This window comes from Ceratotherium simum, chromosome 11, assembly GCF_057802395.1.
Source record: "Ceratotherium simum simum isolate JZ-2026a chromosome 11, ASM5780239v1, whole genome shotgun sequence".
Taxonomy (NCBI): domain Eukaryota; kingdom Metazoa; phylum Chordata; class Mammalia; order Perissodactyla; family Rhinocerotidae; genus Ceratotherium; species Ceratotherium simum.
The window spans coordinates 55723303-55743200 of record NC_141910.1 but is presented as its reverse complement, the minus strand read 5'-3'; the positions used below and the strand labels follow the sequence as shown (position 1 = coordinate 55743200).

At 37.3% G+C, this 19898-nt stretch overlaps 1 protein-coding gene across 11 annotated transcripts in view; it reads left to right on the top strand.

Moving 5' to 3' along the window:
- The window catches only part of NCOA1 (nuclear receptor coactivator 1), a 232043-nt gene that overhangs the window by 150625 nt on the left and 61520 nt on the right, over positions 1-19898 (top strand). For all 11 annotated transcript variants that reach the window (XM_087437068.1, XM_087437070.1, XM_087437071.1 and 8 more), the window contains 4 exons: positions 7757-7934; positions 10089-10268; positions 11792-11887; positions 16810-16950. In XM_087437068.1, coding sequence (XP_087293194.1) covers positions 7757-7934; positions 10089-10268; positions 11792-11887; positions 16810-16950 — 595 coding nt within the window. The remainder of the gene's footprint in view (positions 1-7756; positions 7935-10088; positions 10269-11791; positions 11888-16809; positions 16951-19898) is intronic.

Below are 19898 nucleotides of genomic sequence, written 5' to 3'. Positions count from 1 at the left end.
ATATAACTGGGAAAGGGGGAAGTTACCACGTGTGATGGCCTCTTAATTTTTTTATTACTATATTCTTTTCCCAACCCATTAAATTGATTACATGACACATGACTGTGTTTTGGAAGCAGTGTTGTAACAGGTATAGTAAAAATGTTAATGGTAGAATCTAGGTGGTGGATATATAGATGTTCATTACAAAATTCTTTCAACTTGGCTGTATTTTGAAATTTTTAATATAAGCTGTTAGAGGAAAATAAGTTAAAGAAAGAAAAATACTTTAGGCTCATTTCCCACTTCTACCCTATCTCTTCCCCGTGCTTGGCACCTGTCACCATCCCGTTACTTGGTTACACTTGGGCCTTTCCTGGAGCCCTGATATATCCTAGCACTTACTGCTTATCTCCTCTACTCTGCAGGATGTTAGTAGACTAGTCTTATCATATCTTCTAGTTTTTCTGTGAGAGTTCTGTCTGCTTTCTTAGTACCCTAAGTTTAAAACTGGACTCAGAACTTTATATCTCCTTTCAATTTATTAAATATTTATTAAATTTATTTTCTGCATATAATGTCATTTGAGATACTGAAGAAGTATAAGGTATAGAAGTCCTTGAGTATAGGATTTCCTGTAAGAAAATGATAGTCATTTAAATCCTAGTTTCACCACATGTTCTTCAGAAACCACAGAGATCAATAGGAGAGCAAATAGATTATTCACAAAGTGAATACTGCACAACTGGAGATCACAAACTGAATACTACACAACTGGAGGCACAGAATACTATTACTACATCTTTAATTTATATAAACATTTGTTACTGCTGTATGAGAAAAGTCCACAACACTAAAATGAACAGAAAATGACAGGAAAATATCCATTCAAAACTACCATAAGAAGAAAACAAGAATTTTTTTTTTAACCGATGAAGTTATTACCCTGAAAACCACTATGCATCAAAGGAAAACTGTTAATGCAACATTACACGTGAATTAAATGTCATTAGGTAAGCATTTTCAAATATGAAAAAAACACATCAAATTAGAAATTCCAGAAACTCAGAATAGAAATATATTTAGGTTCTTGACCTCAAGAAGCTAATAATATTTGTATTTATGACCTGTAGGTATGTGAAACAGAGACTGTAAAATAGAATTACTAACCTTTACAGACTTCAAAGCTCCCTTCACTGACAGCCTTTTCTATTCCTTCTTGTGTATCTCCCAACCCTGTCCTTGTTGTCTTCAACTTTATAGAGTCTAATCCAGGGCAGCTAAAAGAAGAAGTAATAGAAAAGCCACCATGTGGGCCGGCTCCGTGGCTTAGCGGTTAAGTGCGCGCGCTCTGATGCTGGCGGCCCGGGTTCGGATCCTGGGCGCGCCCCAAGGCACCACTTCTCCGTCCAGCGCGAGGCCGAGTCCCACGTACAGCAACTAGAAGGATGTGAACCTATGACATACAACTATCTGCTGGGGCTTTGGGGGGAAAAAATGAATAAATAAAATCTTTAAAAAAAAAAAAAAAAAAAAGAAAAGCCACCATGAGATTGTCCATGAAATCATCCAGTCTAGAGCTGCACTGTTCAATAAGATAGCCACTTACCACATGTGGCTATTCAAAGTTAAATAAAATTAAAAATTTAATGCTTCAGTCTCACCAGCCATATTTAAAGTGCTCAGTACTTACACGTGGTAGTGGCTACTGTATTGGACAACACAGATACAGAACATTTCCATCACTGCAGTAAGTTCTATTTGACAATGTTGTTCTAGAGGGATTTGCTCAGATGGAAGATCTGCACATCTAAAAAGTGACCAAATATCCACCATAGTATAAGAAATTCTCACCATACAGGTTTCAGTTTTTCCTCCTCCTCCTTTTTAAACATAAAATAAAGGTGGCATGAGTTAAGAATGAAGGTATTGGAGGTAATTTCCTCACATTTAAAGAGAGAGTGGTATTAGAATTTATTTATTCAACAAACATTTGTTGTTTGGCACATAGTAAGGACTCATCAGTACAGGCATTATTTTTAAGCTCCTGGTTCTCTATTGCTCTTTACTCTCTTAAGTTCCTCTGCCTCCTATTCAAAGCTCTGCAGTATCTGACTCTGATGCTCCTTATTTCCCATTGCTCCCCAAGAAAAATTCTGTTTTGGTCACTGAGGTCTCCCTGTACCTTGCATGTGCATTCAGGCCTCCTTACCTCACTATAGCATTCCCTACGGTGCTGTGTGGCTCTTGACACCGTTGACCACACATTTCCTCTTCCTTAAAACTCTTCCCATGGCCTCTTTGATAGAACTGTCTCCTCTCCTCTCTGGCTGCCCTCAGCCTCTTTCTCAGATTTCTCTTTCTCTGTCTGCCTCTTAAATGTTAGCATCCTCCATGGTTCTGGCCTTGGCTCTTTTCCTTTTTTTTTGTTCTTTGCACACTTCCTGGGCAGTTTTTTATCTATATCTACATCTATATGATGTATTCATGTCTGTGTGTGCACATCTGTGTGTGTGAGTAAAATATCAATTAGGAATCTCTGATTTCAAGCAACAGACACCAATTTTGACTAAATTAAGCAAATGTGAATTTATTGGAATACTATTTGCATATCACAGAACGATGCTTGGAAATAAGATGAAACCAAGGCATCTTAAGGAGGCTAGAAAGAAGAAACTATACAAAGGTCTCTTAGAAAGACCCATCTTGGCAGTGCCCTGCTGCTAGAATGAATGCATTCCAGCCATGTGCAGTCTTTTTGTAATTCTCCTCAAGGTTCACATCTAGAGAGGAAGTCTCCCACTGGCCCGATTAAGAATCTCATGAGACTTTATTTAATGGGGAAGAAGTAACTCCCCAAAGGAAATCAGATCTTCTGTGGAAGGGGAAAAGATGACTGTAGTTAACAACAAACAAACAAAAAGCCAAGTGATACTATAATGTACCTGTAAATCGCAAATGTCTGTCTTTAGCCCAGATCTCTCTTTAGAGCTTCCCTTTCATTATATCCTGCTGCCTTTTGAACATCTCCATCTAAATGTCATTTCAAATACGACGTCTCTAAAAGCAAATTTGTAATCCATCCCATTACTTCCTCTTTTAGAAAAAGAGTTAAAAAATAAAAGACTAGATTTTTTTCACCCCTTCAATCCCCTTTCTCAGGGAAAGGCACTTATCTACCAGAACCCTAAAGTCATTAATGAAAGATCACCCCAAGTGCTCGTGGCCACAGCTGCTAGAGGTCACCACTTGCTGTTTGTTCTGCCTCTGTCATATTCTTTTCTATCACGTCCACTGCTATTGCTTTCATTCAAGCTCTCATTTGAACTGGAATATCACAATAACATTGCAACTGGTCTCCTTGCTTCCCATCTGCATGCCACACCCACTGCCACAAGGATCTTTGTAAAAGCAGATCATGTCACTCTCCTGCTTAAAAACATTGCCTTCAAGATAAATGCCTTTCAGATAAATTCCTTAATTTTTTTGCTTTTCCTTAAAGCTTTTTCAAAAAAACTTATATAATAAGTACATACAAGGTGATTTCCTTTTTTTAACTCCTGAGCTGTTTCCTCTGTTTTGAATGTCCTTTCTACCCCTTGTCCAGCTGAGCTGCTGCTCTGTGTCCTTTGAGCCTCGGCTCAGGTATAGCGTGGTCTCCTCCCAGGAAACCTTACCCATGACAACCATCCCTTCGCCCATTTTGGGTGCTTTACTCTGTGCTTAACGTTTATGAATTCTTCTATTGTACTGCATTGTCACTATGTGTACTTGTCTTTCCCTTCAGAGACTATAAAATAGTTGACAATTATGTGTTTTGTTTCCAGAACTTTGTCCAGTGACTGACACTTAGGTGATAGTCCATGAAGCTCGTGTAGTCATTTAAAGCCAGGGTGCTGTGAGAAGCCTTGGCCAATGTGAACCCTGCTGTGAGACCCAGGGTGGTGGGTCTCACAGAGGGTGATATTCTGGGTAGAGAGAAAACCCCTTCAGGTTGGTTATGTGGTACTGAAGGGACAGGCATTTGTTATCATCTTCTGTGTGCAGCTCAACGTAAGACCAGCTGTCAGGACTTGGAGAAACAGAAAGATTCCTTCCCAGGAGCACACTTGGACGTTAATTATATGCACAACGTATGAGGGAAACTTATAGACTAAGAACAAGTATTAGCAGATTTTATTAATCAGACATACTTTTAGAAATTAGAGATGTTTGTATATTCATAGGAGTAGTCTCAAAGAATATTCCCTGAAATGTTGCCAATCTCTTGGGGGTGGGATTTGGCTTCTACTATCTTCTATCTACTTCATTTTCATATTTTAGATTTTTTATAAGTGTATATTTCATTTATAATTATAAAAACAAAAAATAGACATTTCCAGCAAAAGACAGGCTGTCTGCATCTCAGAGGTAGGGTCAGCAGGACAACTCTGCAGCTACAGGGGCAGCCTTTGTCGACCTGTTTTCCTAGCCAGCCTTTTCTGGGGAAGCTCAAAAGAGGTATGATGCCCCAGACTTCACAGAGGAAATGACCAGTCCATGTAACTGAGGCCAAGCAGAGACCTGGTCAAAGTTCTACACTCCCCATAAGGCTGACTAGCTGCATATTGCAGAAGCCAGTTACTAGGATAACGTCCCAGCCTGGCAGTGAGGTCAGGTGCAGTCAATGAGAGGAGAATTTGGAGAAGCCCCAGTAAGTCTGTGGAAGCAGGAGACTGCAGGGACTGCAGGCCTACTGCAATGAAGGAGAACTTTTAAATCCTTTGGATTTTGAAATGCCTTAATAATTGCACTGGGTAGTCCAGGTGAATCCCTGGGCCTTCCTGGTGCTGGAGGTCTGCACACTAGCTCAAGCCTACCACTGGTCAGTCTTCAGATTGGGCAGAGATGATCCCAGGAGTGGGTCTCGGTCTCTCCCGGCCCCTCTGCAGATAACAGGTAACTTCCAGAGATATCCAGAGACAGACATGGAAAGTGAAGAAAGCAAGAAAGAGACTGGCTGTGTCTTTGAGGGTAGACAGGTCACCAGGGAGGCAGAGAGCGAGGAGCCAAGAAGGATGCCCTGAAAACTAGATGAAAAAAAGGAAAAAGTAGTGCTGAAGAGGCTGGGTGGTGTGACCCTTGGAAGTGGTTCACCATGAAACACCAAGTTTTACTTGTCTGTCTTTCGATGTCAATCCTGTTTCTTGCTTTGAACTGTGATACTCTGTCATACTCAAACTGTTCTTTATTAAACTCTTTTGAGAGACCAAAAAGAAAAAAATTAATTCAGTTAATAGCTAAGAACATTTTAAAGAATTTTTAGATCTACTTTAAAAAAATTGATAAATCTGTGTTTCACATATCCCTATTTTCACATGAACTGCAAGGCAAATAAATATATAGTGATCACGTGCTATGAAATTTACACCTAATCTGTCTTAAAAAAAACAAGTTGGTTAGATATAAGAATGCTTTCCTGTGCTCATCTAAACCCAAAATAGTTTAGCAATGCTTTATCTAGTGTTAAGGTTTTTAGATTATTAATCACATTCTTCTCCCCTTTGCATTATGAACTAAGTGAGAAATAGTCACAACAGTCAGGTGGAATAAAAATAGTTTTATTTCTTTTTGTTCTTGTCAAAGAAACTATTAGCAATATTTTTAATGAGAACAATGTGGTTGTGTTTCATTTTTTTTTTTTTTTTTTTTTGTGAGGGAGATCAGCCCTGAGCTAACATCCATGCTAATCCTCCTCTTTTTACTGAGGAAGACCGGCTCAGAGCTAACATCTATTGCCAATCCTCCTCTGTTTTATCCCCCAAAGCCCCAGTAGATAGTTGTATGTCATAGCTGCACATCCTTCTAGTTGCTGTATGTGGGACGCGGCCTCAGCATGGCCAGAGAAGCGGTGCGTCAGTGCGCGCCTGGGATGCGAACCCCGGGCCGCCAGCAGCGGAGCGTGCGCACTTAACCGCTAAGCCATGGTGCCGGCCCTGTTTCATTATTTTTTAAAATCTTGGTTGAATGCTTTGTGATGCAGTGATTTGAAGATGTAGTTTTCAGTTCAGTTTATTTTACTATTTGGTTTAAATAATCATCTTAGCTGAAAAAGATACCTCACAAAAATGAGGTAGACAGAAATGGAAAAATATATCATTAGATGAATTTACTAAGTCACAATACTTACTTTAAAATCCTATTCACCAATTATTCAAAGGTTTTTATTGAAATTCCATCTTCCTTGATCTAAAACAGTGGTTCTTCCAAACTAATCAAAAGATGTTGCATTTTCACATTTTTAAAAAGTGGGTTTAAAGCCCTCTGAAACTCTGATTGGAAGATTTTTGAGCAGATAAAAAGTTCTGTTTATAAATGTTTAAACTGAGAAGATAATTTTTACAAGTGATTTGCATCATTTTCAGCAACAAAATCATAACTATGGTAACATTTCAGTACATCCTGTCTCTATAGTTCAAGTGTCTTTTTGAAAGGCAATTTACTTCTTATTCATTGTTAAAATTTCATCTTTACCCTGAAGGGACAAAATTATGTGTGCTTCTAATTTGGAAAATATCTGCTAGGTAGCATATTTTCGTTACCACTCGTCATAGAAAAGGTCAGCAAATCTGGGACACTTGCCATTTTTCGAAAGAAATGTGAGTAGCCCACCAACATTGTTAGATGGCTCTTTTAAGTATTTTACCAGTAAACCCCTGTGTGATACAAAGGATTTTTATCTTGTTGCAAAATTCTGTAAATGTTCTACTTTTTAAAGGTCTTGTTTTTATTGCTTATGTACATTCTATAGCAAGTAAACTGCAATATGTTGCAATAAATGGAAAGGTTATTTAAGATGCCCCTGTCAACCTCGTATTCTGGGTCTTCTCTCGGGATTCCTCTCGGGATCAAGGTCTGTGATATGTGACTATCTGGACTGAGTGAGGCCCCAAGGTGTTGATATGTTTATTAAGCTTAATTTCTTCCTTATGTTTTAGATTACACTGTAAATAGAGGTTCTCACTTTTTTCCTGCACCCCTGTGGATATTATGCTCCCTGTGGGGCACATACGTCTTCTTTTGGAGACCCCTGGCTCTGTCTCAGTGCATAGGAGGCCCTCTGTGATTTGGCTCCTGTCCACCTCTCCAGACTTATTTCCTGCCACAACCCTGCCTTGTACCATGTGCTCCAGCAACTCCAAACTGCTTTTTTGTTCCTTTATGTGCCATGCTCTCCCCTCTGCCTAGAATGTTCTTCCTTCATTCCTCTTGCCTTCTTCCACTATGCCTTTTATAAGTCAGATAGGAGTCTGTAAGAAGCCTTACTTTAACCCCTACCCTGACCCCAAATTAGGTATCCTTCTTTGTGCTCAGAGAGTTTTCTGTGTGTGTCTCTGACACTGCATTTTATCACTGGTATTTTATGATGTTTATGTCTCTCTCCAACTGTACACAACTTCCCTGAGAGTAGAGACCAGGTCTTAACCTACAGTTCAGAGATGTTTATGACTGAAGGAATGGGTCAGTTGCTTGCTTCACATCTGTTACCATAAAATTTCTTTCTAAGGAAGAAATAAATATTCATTTATGCCTACTTGAAACGTTAGTGTGCAGTCTGAGTAAAAGTCTTGTCCTCTTCAGAGAACATGCTCTATTAAATTTCCTGTTCAGTCTCCCTTCTTTTAACTTGACATATATTTCTGATCTCTTTTTCAATAGAGAAATGTATATGTTTATTTTTCTTTTATCTTTTAACCTCCCAACCTCTTAATCCTTTTCTTTTTTTTTGGCTTTGCAGGCTTTGGATGGATTTTTCTTTGTTGTGAACTGTGAAGGGAGAATTGTATTTGTGTCAGAGAATGTGACCAGCTACTTGGGTTACAATCAAGAGGAATTAATGAATACCAGTGTCTACAGCATACTGCACGTGGGGGATCATGCGGAGTTTGTGAAGAATCTGCTACCAAAATCACTTGGTACAAAGAAATGTGTTTTTTAAAAGATTATAAACTCTCTGTAGCTTCTCCTTACATAATAAATATATTATTATTATATTTATAGTATTATTCTAATATATGTTATAATATATTAATATTTTTAAGTTCAGTTTCAGCCTTGGATGTCAATATGAAGGGAGAATGTCATCAAATAGCTGATAAAGAGCATTCCTTTTATCTTCTCTCTCTAGATCATGCCACAATCATATGCCAGTAGTGGGAGGCAGAGCAGTTAGTTGCCTTGCCACAAGAGGCTTCTGCTTGAGAGCCAGCCCCGATGGCCTAGTGCTTAAAAGTTCGGCACGCTCTGCTTTGGCGGCCCGGGTTTGGTTCCCAGGCACAGGACCACACCACTCGTCTGTCGGTAGACGTGTTGTGGCAGCAGCTCACATAGAAGACTTAGAAGGACTTACAACTAGAATATACAACTCTGTACTGGGGCTTTGGGGAGATAAAAGGAAAGAGGAAGATTGGCAATAGTTGTTAGCTCAGGACGAATCTTTCCCAGCAAAAAAATAAAGTGTTTGAAAAAATAGAGGCTTCTGCTTGAAATTCCCTTTGTTTTCAATTTTGATTATATCCAAGAGAAAAATGTATACCCTTCCCACCACCCTGCTCAAAGAAAAAAAAGAAAAAGGTGATGAAAGGAGGAAGGGAGGAATATACTGTCATGTTACATACTTATTAAAATTAACATTTTTGGATGTAAGTGGTTTCAACTCAGGAGTTCCAAATATGTTTGGATGTGTTGTTCACTGACAGAGGAGCCTAACTGAGAGGATGGATGGTTTCTGATTTCCAGCCTCTATTCCATTCACTAAGCCATGTGCCTACTCTTTAGCCTATATGTGCTCCAAAAGTGGGGGCAGGGCCTTGGCTAGAAATCGTATATAACTAAACCAAACATGCAAATAAAATGTTTTCCATAGCTCTTTTTTTTTCTACATTGTTCACGAGATGGAATGGAAGCCTTATTTCTTCCTTGAAAAGAGTAGTATATCTTTATAGTAACTGGGGGCCTGAAATTATTATTTCTATTAAATTCACTAGTCCAATATTTGAATTATCAAGGGGGCTTATGTGTTTTGTTATAGAATTTTAGAGTGTAAATGACTTTAGAGATAAGACAGTGGATTCCTTTATTTTAAAGATAAAGCGAAGCTTAAGTAATTAATCCAAACCTGACAATTAGCTCATAGCAGAACCAAGACTCCTTACTCCCGTGTAGGTTTGTAGGTTGTTTCCATAATTTTGTCTAACAGTTATAGAGTGATCAGATAGTAAAAAGGAAGGAGGGTCAATGGAGAGGATAAGTGACGAAAACTGTTGGGATCGGTGAAAGGATAGCCTTGAAAAAACCGTCCGACTGCCCCTGTGGTTTGAATATAGCATTGTAAATGGGAAATGGTGACCAGCCACACAATGATTCTCACTTGAAATGTACAGACATCTTTTTTACAACTGAATTCAATTTTCTTATACTGAATCAGATAACATTTCTGTTTTAACAAGAATTTTTATGTAATAGCTTATTTGAGGCATTGTAGCATATAATTGTGCGAATGAAATAAAGTACAGGAAAAAATAGTTATAAGAAACCAAGATTGGTCTCTATGTATTCTAAATATTTTTTTGAGTGAGACTCCTTTGAGAAACTTTGAATCCTCTCCCCAAAAAGGTGCACATTCACGCAAACCCATCCTTAAGAATCCATGCCTGCTAGGTTAAAACCCTCGCTTAACAATGGTTTTCAGTCATTTTATCGTTGACAGAGTATAAGTGGAAACAAACAGAAAAGCTCGTTAATTGCGATAAAATTCTGAGCAAAAGAGCTAGTAAGCTATTAATTTTTGTATTTTTTTATGGAGACTGTTAATGAATTAGGGTATTTTTAAGGCCTTATCTTTGAGGGGGGGAATCTTATACAATTTCTTGGAAATTTAACAATTTTCTAATTGGTAGACAGATAGATTTGCTAAGGAAGATAAGTATCCTATTGCCTCAGGATAATGTTAGATCTGAAGAGGGTCTTTTAAACTGAGTATCTAATTAAGCAGATGGCTAAAGGTATGTCTTTTGTATCCTCAGAGTTTGTACTTTTTCACCAGCACATAATCAATTTTTCTTCCACAGTAAATGGAGTTCCTTGGCCTCAAGAGGCAACACGACGAAATAGCCATACCTTTAACTGCAGGATGCTAATTCACCCTCCAGATGAGCCAGGCACCGAGAACCAAGAAGCTTGCCAGCGGTATGAAGTAATGCAGTGTTTCACTGTGTCACAGCCAAAATCAATTCAAGAGGATGGAGAAGGTAAAACAAAGGGTCATTTTAAGGTGTTTGATTGCTTTTCCCATGGCTTTCAGGAAGAGGGAGGTAATTGATTATAAACTGCCTTCTTCAGATAGTATTTTTAGTTACTATATTATATATCACAGTGGCTATTCAATTTGCTATGTATTTCTTAAGAAAAAAAATTGCTAACATCTAGAATCACTCCCTTTAAAAAGCCCCCAAATTCTCAGTTTTAATCTGGCATTCCCAGTAAAATGTCAAATTCTAACCAACTTGCTGCCTAGAAATAAGAAATGTAACTAAACTGTTGCCAGTTGGAAATGTACCAGATGCAGCAGGCTGTTGAACAGTTCTGATTTTTAGAAAGTTTCAAGTTTAGAGTGTAAGGAACATTGGAGAATAGAGTTAGCATTTTTGAGGCCATCCAAGGTAATTTACAAGGAGAAAGCTCATGAACAGATGAAAACACAGCTGAAGCTCTAATATGAACATAGCATCAGCATGGCATTAGTTAATATGTGACAGTGGATGAGTTTTCCATGTGAAGTTAGACTGAGCTAAGTTAAGAACAACACAAATTGGAAACTGGAGTAAGGACCAGGAAAGGTAATAGACGAGAAGTCAGTCAGATGCAAAAAAGGCCATGTAGCTAGTGGGTCTCACCAGGGAATGGGTGCCACAGTCAACTGGGGACTTTTTACAAAATACACATACAAGTCTGTCTGATACGATTAATTTTCATATTTAGCTGTGTGATATTGTGTGTAGCACTCTCAAAAATATTTAGAAATTGGACTTCGAAAAATTATAGATCCTAAAAACGTAAGTCCTCTGTAGAGGGCAAAAGAATGCTTCTTCAGAAACAATTAAATCTTGGGCCGGCCCCGTGGCTTAGCGGTTAAGTGCGCGTGCTCCGCTGCTGGCGGCCCGGGTTCGGATCCCGGGCGCGCACCGACGCACCGTTTCTCTGGCCGTGCTGAGGCCGTGTCCCACATAACAGAAACTAGAAGGATGTGCAGCTATGATATACAACTATCTACTGGGGCTTTGGGGGAAAAAATAAATAAATAAAAATTATAAAAAAGAAAAAAAAACAGTTAAATCTTGTTTTTCTCATATGGTAATTGTTATCTGCGCAGTGGTTATAAGAATAATCTTTGTAGCCATTAAGTACTGATCAGTATAGGAAATTGACTACAAAACTGTCTTTTAAAAACCCCTGTGTTGCTTAAATCCAGCCAAAACTACTTCTTTGAGTTGTCATCATCCAAATATGTGAGAGGCATCAGTCTCCTCTAGTTTATGTAAGAACATTCAATGGGAAGAGATAATTTATGCTAACTAGATCTTTACCTAGAGCTGCCAGCTTTTGGTCGCCAGTAATTTTATTTCTAATATTATATTATTAAATTGGCGTGACTCCAATATTGTGTCAGATCCTACAACATGTATTGTTTTTATAAAAACCATTAATGGCAAGTGATAGATGTGAACCATTTTCTAACTTCTTTCCTTCAGTTTTCCATTCTTGTTTTGGGCAGATTTCCAGTCATGTTTGATTTGTATTGCACGGCGATTACCTCGGCCTCCAGCTATTACGGGTGTAGAATCCTTTATGACCAAGCAAGATACTACAGGTACTAACTGCAAAGTTCAGAATGTTCCATCGGTGTTAATGATTAATTATGCCCTTAAAACTAATTATGTCAAAAATGTTGTGTTCTTCTGTTCTCTGCTATTAGACTTCTGTTCACTAGTCTTATACAGAAAACATTTTAAATGGTGGTCTTGATATTGTGCATGTTAGATATTGTGATCATTTTCATGGGCAGGGTGCTGGGGAGAACGTTATTTATAACTATTCATGTACTTGTATTTGTTTTACTGTAAATTATTTTTCATAATCATGGAATAAAATTTTTAAAGACATTTGGCAATGTAGATATAAATATGTTTATTTATAAATGGATACAAATATTATGGTTTTAATATTATGCTTAAATGAACCTGGCTATTTCTTTTTTCGTTAATTCTTTTTCTTTGTTTATTCATCACATGCTGGTTGAGTGTCTAGAAGTGCCTGTCAGTATGTGTGATTGCTCAGGGTATATACATGGTTGAGCAAAAAGCAACGATGTAATTACAAATTGTGGTACATTTTATGATGGAAAAGGTGTGAGATGGTATAAGGAAAGTAATAGGATCTATTTTAAAATTAGCTAGTTAACGAAAGCCTGTCTGAGGAGCCAATGTTGAGCCCTTAAGCCCCGAAGGATGAGTGGTGCCAACTGTGCAAAGTATAGGTGTTGGAAGCAGGCAGTGAGGCAGGATCATGGTGCAGAATGAGTGCTCCTGATTGAGGAAACAGAGCTGCAAAAGCCCTGAGTAAGACAGAGGTGTGTTAGAAGAACTGAAAGAAGGGCAGTAGAGCCACAAAGTGAGTAATGGTGAGAGTGCCTGAAAATAAGGCTTTCCTTTTAAAGGCGTGCTTTAGATTTGATTTTTGGCGAAAACCAAATTGTTATTGTTCTTTACAATTTATAAAGTATTTTTCTTATATTATTTAATCTTATCTTCACTCTAACACATAAAAACCAAATTTTTATACTTTTACATTAGAGTTACATATGTATCACTTACCTCTCTAATTTTAAAATAGAGATAGATAGTACAGACACTTTTTAGCACACTGAGATTTAAAAAATCATTTCTATTAAATTTTATTCTTTGTGAAAGTTTAGTTTTAATGTACTTTTTGACCTTTACCATTGCTTATAAGATCCTGTTGCAATATTTATTAATTTTTTAGTCTCAGAAATCTAATATTCCTATGTTAGGTGCTTTATTCTTGTGTTTTTAAAGATAAACTCCCAACTGCTCTTACTAAAGAGTAGGTGGGGATAAATTAGCACAGATAATAGAATATAATGAAGAGAATGTCTAGGAGCTTGGAGATGCCGCGTCTGAGGGTAGTAATTACCAATTACCATACCTTTCTTCATTCCCTTTTTGAGTCTACCATGTACATGTTCCTTTCCATTTTCTACTAATGAACAGCACGGAAAAAATTTTTTTTTTTTTTTTTTTGCACGGAAAAAATTTAATAAACCCTTATTGAAAACCATAAATATTATTGCACAGAGGAAAAATACGGTCCATTGAAAAATATAACTGGTCTTTTGCGTCAGTAAAATCAAATAAAGGCTTATTTGATAGCAGAATAAAAGCCTGTTGGAAAGGGGTGATGGTTAGGCCACAGAATAAATGTGGGAGACAAGGGAGGCCTAAATGTTATGAGGATGATTTAGGAACAGTATATATCAGCTGTTCCTCATATTGCACTTCTGTAAATTGAATACTAAATTGGATGTTTTAAAGAAGACTGTATTTTCCCATAGGAACAATGTTATCACTGGTACTTTTGTTTCTGACCAAGGACCCAGCATTAAAATCTTAGATATACCTAATTTAAAAATAAATTTAGGGCTGCATGGTGGCGCAAGCAGTTAAGTGCGCGCGCTCTGCTGCGGTGGCTCAGGGTTTGCCAGTTTGGATCCCGGGCGCGCACCGATGCACCACTTGTCAAGCCATGCTGTGGCAGCGTCCCATATAAAGTGGAGGAAGATGGGCATGGATGTTAGCCCAGGGCCAGTCTTCCGCAGCAAAAAAAGAGGAGGATTGGCAGATGTTAGCTCAGGGCCGATCTTCCTCAAAAAAAAAAAGTAAAAATACATTTATAAAAATAAAAGTTAAGCTCTGGATCATAAAATAATTATAAATCTAAAGAGAATCACAGAATCTAGCATATCCGTTTTACAAATGAGAGAATGGTGACTTTTCCAAAACCACATAGCTAATAGCTGAGAACAGACATCTTTATGCCCTGGTATAGAACTCTTCCTGTATATTGCATTGCCTTCCCCCAAAGCACTATTAAAAGGGCATCACTGTACTGGACACACTTATTACACCAAAGATACCAGAGAAAATATAAAGAAAAGAGAAAGATGACGGAGAAATACAAAGTATTCTTAAAATGTAAAACTAACAATTTATGTCATAGAACATGAAAAATAAACTAGCTATGGGGTCTGGCCCTGTGGCTTAGCGGTTAAGTGCGCACGCTCCGCTACTGGCGGCCCGGGTTCAGATCTCGGGTGTGCACTGATGCACTGCTTGTCTGGCCATGCTGAGGTGGTGTCCCACATACAGCAACTAGAAAGGTGTGCAACTATGACATACGACTATCTACTGGGGGGCTTTGGGGAGAAAAAGGGGAAAAGAGGAGGAGGATTGGCAATAGATGTTAGCTCAGGGCCGGTCTTCCTCAGCCAAAAAAGAGGAGGATTGGCATGGATGTTAGCTCAGGGCTGATCTTCCTCACAAAAAAAAAAAAAGAAAGACAGAAGAAGGAAAGAAAGAAGAAAAGAAAGAAGGAAAAAAAAACAAAATAGAAAAAAAATAAACTAGCTATAATAAGTATTAGATATTTAATTCCTTAAATTTTAGCAGTACTTCTAATTCTACATGGAGTGGTTTGTGTCTCTTAAAAAAAGAAAAAAGTCTATCAGGAAATATTGAACAATGGTTTATTTGGTTGCTTGGTTGGTTAAACTTTCCTCTAGCAAGCAGAAGTATTCTAAATCAATCTATTCATGATTCTCTTCTAAGATAGTCATTGCATTACCCAATCATTTATTACCATTGCTGATAATTTAATCACTTTCTCCCCTCCAGTCCCACAATTCCAGACTCTCTTGCTCTCTTGTGGGCCAATACTGACACGAACACGAACACACACACATGCATGCACGCCTTCTTTAGTCACTGCCTGTGGGGAGTATTATTGCATGTGAAGATTACGTAACGGGATTCTCTGCTATAACCAACTCTTGATCTCGGACATAATAAGAGACAAAGGTTGAATAATTAAAATTCTTTGAAAATCCAAAATTGTCTATAGTAGTTTTGGTCACAGTGTTCACCAGGCTTTCTCCAAACTGTTTTTAAATAACAAAATTCCCTTATTTAAGTTTTAATTTATTTTCTTTCTTCCATCTACATTTATGCCAAGACTTGGGCGACAACCTGATCTGACAGACTCGGGTACGTTAGATTCAAGACCCTAAGTTAAAGAGGTCTAATTTATTTCTAAACAAACCAAGTGAAATATATAAAGAAGGGATTAGTTAAAATGAGGAAGTGCAAACAATACAATAGATTTGAGTTGATTGTGTGAGAAAAAGGAAGATGAGGAAAAGATATGATCGGCATTCACAGAAGAGGAAACGTGAATGTTGAATAAACATGAAAAATACTCAACCTCATTAATTGGGGAAATACACATTTAGACCATAACCATTTTTCACCTACTAACTGTAAAAAATAAAGAGGCCTGACAATACCAAGTGATGGAGGGGATATTGGATTAACAATAACTCTTATATAAGTTTCTGGAAAATAGTTTAAAATTATCAAGTTGAACATTCACATAACCTATGACTCAACAGTTCTAGTCCTACATATGTACCCTAGAGAAACGCTCACAGACATGCACTGTGGAAAATGTGAAAGATGTTCATAGCAGCATTGACTGTAATGGCAAAAAACTGGGAACAATCTAGTTGTCCACTGACAGGAGAATGTAAAGACAAAGGGATGTGACAAGTGAGGAATACCCACATAATGGAATGGTATTGGTTAATGTTCAAGTTCTGAAGTTGGATGGTGGGTTTGCAGGTTTTCATTTTATTAATCCTATTCTTAATTTACGTATATATTATATATCTTACGTATAGTATTTTCCGTGAATATAAGATTGCATAAAAAATAAAAACACATTTGAAGAGTCACAAACTAGATTAATTGGCCCCTGATTAACTAACGAATAATTTACCTGAATTTTTCCACAGCCATGTAGGAAATTTGCACAAGTATGATAACAATAGCAAATCACCACTAAATTTTATAAAGCATATGTTCTCTGTACAGAGTGCCTAGCAAATCTTAATCTCATTTGTTAGCTTTTTCTGCTTTAACTTTTGTTGCCTTCCTTCTTCGTTTACTCTTAAATGCAGTATTGCCTACAGCTCAAGAGGAAGTAGAAAAGAAAACCTCGCTTACTTTCTCACATTCTCTTCACTTTGTTATTGAAAATTAATTTAAACCAAAATAATATATTTCATCTCTGCCTCTCCTTCCCCAATAAATGATCCAGTCATTACTATACAGAGAGCAGGATCCAAAGAGGAAGCCAGAGGAGTTTGACCTGCATTAGTCTTGGCAGCTTTAGTTCTTTATGGTATGACTAATATTTGACTGGAGTTGGATTTTAAAATATGATACACTGGTACATAACACTCTCCAAAGCCAAAACAATTTTTTATTATTCTGTCGTTATCATATGTAATAAAAATTAATAGCACTTTTTAGTGCTTTTGTCCATTAAGCATTTTGCTGGGGGGGCAGAATATTCCTTAGATGTAGTTGTTAATTTTGAAATATAGATGATTTATATCAAAAGGCTATCATAAATGTAAACTTTTCATTCTTTTTATAGGTAAAATCATCTCTATTGATACCAGTTCCCTGAGAGCTGCTGGCAGAACTGGCTGGGAAGATTTAGTGAGGAAGTGCATTTATGCTTTTTTCCAACCTCAGGGCAGAGAGCCATCTTATGCCAGACAACTATTTCAAGAAGGTATAGCTTTTCTCTCTCAATTATTTTTGTTAACCTTGCTCTTTATTAATATTGATAATTTATATAGAATTTATGGCTCAATAAGTATTTTCTCCAAATTACAGTTTTTGCAATAATCAGTTTTAGGAAAGGAAGAAATGGGTAAGCAAAGTAATTCATGAGTGGATCCTGAATTTTGAGATGCACGTTTTAAAGAACGGGATATCACGTGGTGGTCACTCATTCATTCATTCATTCATTCAGCAGACATATATCAAGTTCCTCACATACATAGAATACTATGTAAGGTGCCAGAGATACAGCGATGACTAAGAAGCAGGGTTTTGCCCTCCAGGAGCTCAAAATATATTAGGAGAGTATATGACAATTTTAAAGATTAGTGTGACATGGGCTATAATAGAGGTATAACCAAAGAAGAAAAAAATTGTTTCTGACTTGGAGAATCAGGGACAGCTTCGGAGAGGAAGTGTATTTTTGTCTGGCTTTTGAAGATCATTCCCAGCAGAACAGGTGTGTCAAAGGGCTTCTGGATAATACAGAGATCTGTAGCATGCATGTTTACTTCATGACTGTCACAGTACCTGTGTCTCCTGACTCAGGTTGAAGTTTCAAGTTAAAAATATGTCGTTTGAAATTATTAATTAATAATTGAATAGCTGCTGTGTCATAGCAAGTACTATAGGAGTATAAAATAAGTATATTCCCTGCCCTTAAGGAACTTAGTGGTATTATAGGAAAGATAGGGAAAATTATCTGAGAATTAAGGCCAGAAAGTTCATAGAGATTCAGAGATAAGGAATTTTGATATACTTTAAAAATATCATCATGTAATTATGGTAGCCTAATACTCCTTTCCCAATGTAATTTATTCTCAAATCTCTAAGTAAATAGTTTCTTTGGAAAGAGACTCTTTGTATGACTGTTCCTGAAAAACAATTAAAAGGTATTTTTCACTATTCCGTTGCTGTTCTTAATTTTAACAGTTTCCCATAATATTAGGTTTCCTAAGTTTACAGATGATTTTCCATTCATTTCATTTTAGGTCAGCTGCTTCCTAGTGGTATATGAAGGAAGCAGCTTGATTTTTTTTCAGGAAGCCATCTGTATGAATGTCACTAGTCTGGTTACTTCTAGGACAACTTCCTACAGATTAGTGGTTCCCTAGTGGGTCTCTTACTGGACTAATACCATCCCCAGAGATGATATTTCAATGGATAGGACTAAGAATCTGTATTTTTTAAAAGTTCCCCAGGGCAGTCAAGTTTGGAAATCATTACAGTAAGCAACTAATGCCATCCGCCGTTTGCAGACTTTTTGACTCCCTCTACCAGGAGTGGCACTTGACTTTTGCGTTGGTTTGAGACTCAGAGCACTGTCTTCACTCATTGCCTAAAGTGCTGAAGTATATGATACTCCTTGATTTTTGCCTTAACTTTATAAATTGGGCCTTCCAAGGCAGTACTTAAAAGATTTTTAATTTTATTTGCCTAGAATTTATATACATTTCCACCAAGGCAGAGCAGGTCTAGATTATTGTCTCATTGTCCAAATGACTAGACTCCCCATAGATGTGATTAAGCCATAGTTTAAAGTATGTTTCTAAACCATTCGAATTCTCTAAAAAATAGATTTACTGAAGTGTAATAAGTAATTAATCTATCATTAACATATACATTGAAACAATTTAGAGTAAAATGTAAAGAAATATAAGTCAACACCTCTTCCCCATTACTCATTTCTTAATGTCTTTTTCTTCCCCTTTTTTTAAAAAAAAAAATTCCTCAATAAAAATAACGTGTGTTTTTCTCAGAATTAAGTTGTCCAGAGATCACATGACTCTGATTCTAGTGTTTTGGAGAGTCTGGACAACTTGCCAAACAGCATTCATGGATTGAGCACATCTTTTTCTGATATTCTATATTCAGCAGTATCTAACCTGGTAAGAAAAAGGTGGTCCATGAAACACTTACATGGGAATCACCTGTTAAAGATGTTGACCTGCTGAATTAAAATCTCAGGTGAGGGCCCCGGTATCTTAACAAGCTCCAAAGGTAATGCTTAAGTCCATCAAGTTTGAGAAACACTAGTCTCAAGAATGGAGAGAGGTGTAATTTGCATTTGCAGTTTCCTTGCTGACTCTTCCCTTAGGGACAGTGTGAAAAGAGTGAAACAAATTATCCAGTGTATCCTTGATTTTGTGTAAAACTTTGAAAAAGTTTAAAAGTTCATAAAACTCTTCAGTGATTGATATTTAGGCAAGAAAAATTTGTCCTCCGTCTGTCTTCTTTTTTCCTGCCCATTAATTTACTCTTTGAAGGCAGCAGTTGGTATAAAATCCTAATATGCATTAAAAATTAAAGTTAATTCTTAGCTTAGTTTTTCAAGGCTGCTTTTGATAGGGACAGCTCATGGACTGCTTTTAAAGGGAGCTTACCATTTTATTTTCCAGAAGCAAATTTGAAAACGCGTTTCAGCCAAAGAGTATGTGGGAGCATTCAGCATGAACTGGATTAAAACTGTGGTTCTCCGTTGAGACTGGGGGCAAATGTGTACCAGGATCTCCTGAGGAACTTTTTAAACTAGGAGGAGGTCCATGCAGGTGTATATAGTTTGGAAAAGGTTCCCAGTTCTGTTCAATTCAGACTATTTCTTTAAAGAAAGGTCTAGGTTAAATGCTTCCCAGAGTTCCCTGATAAGATTCATCCCGGGCCGTTGTTAGTCCAGATTTCTGGACTTCGCCTATACTACTGAATCAGAGTCTATAGTCTAAGACATTTTCTGACAGAGAAGTTTGGGAAACATAAACCTAGATTCCACAAGATATTAATAGCTATAACTAGGATGTGTCATTTCATGCTGAATTAAGTTTGGGAAGTGTTTCAGTCTCCCACTTTTGGGGATTCATAAGGCATATTTAAGATATTTAAGTTCCTGGGAAGTTCTACAAT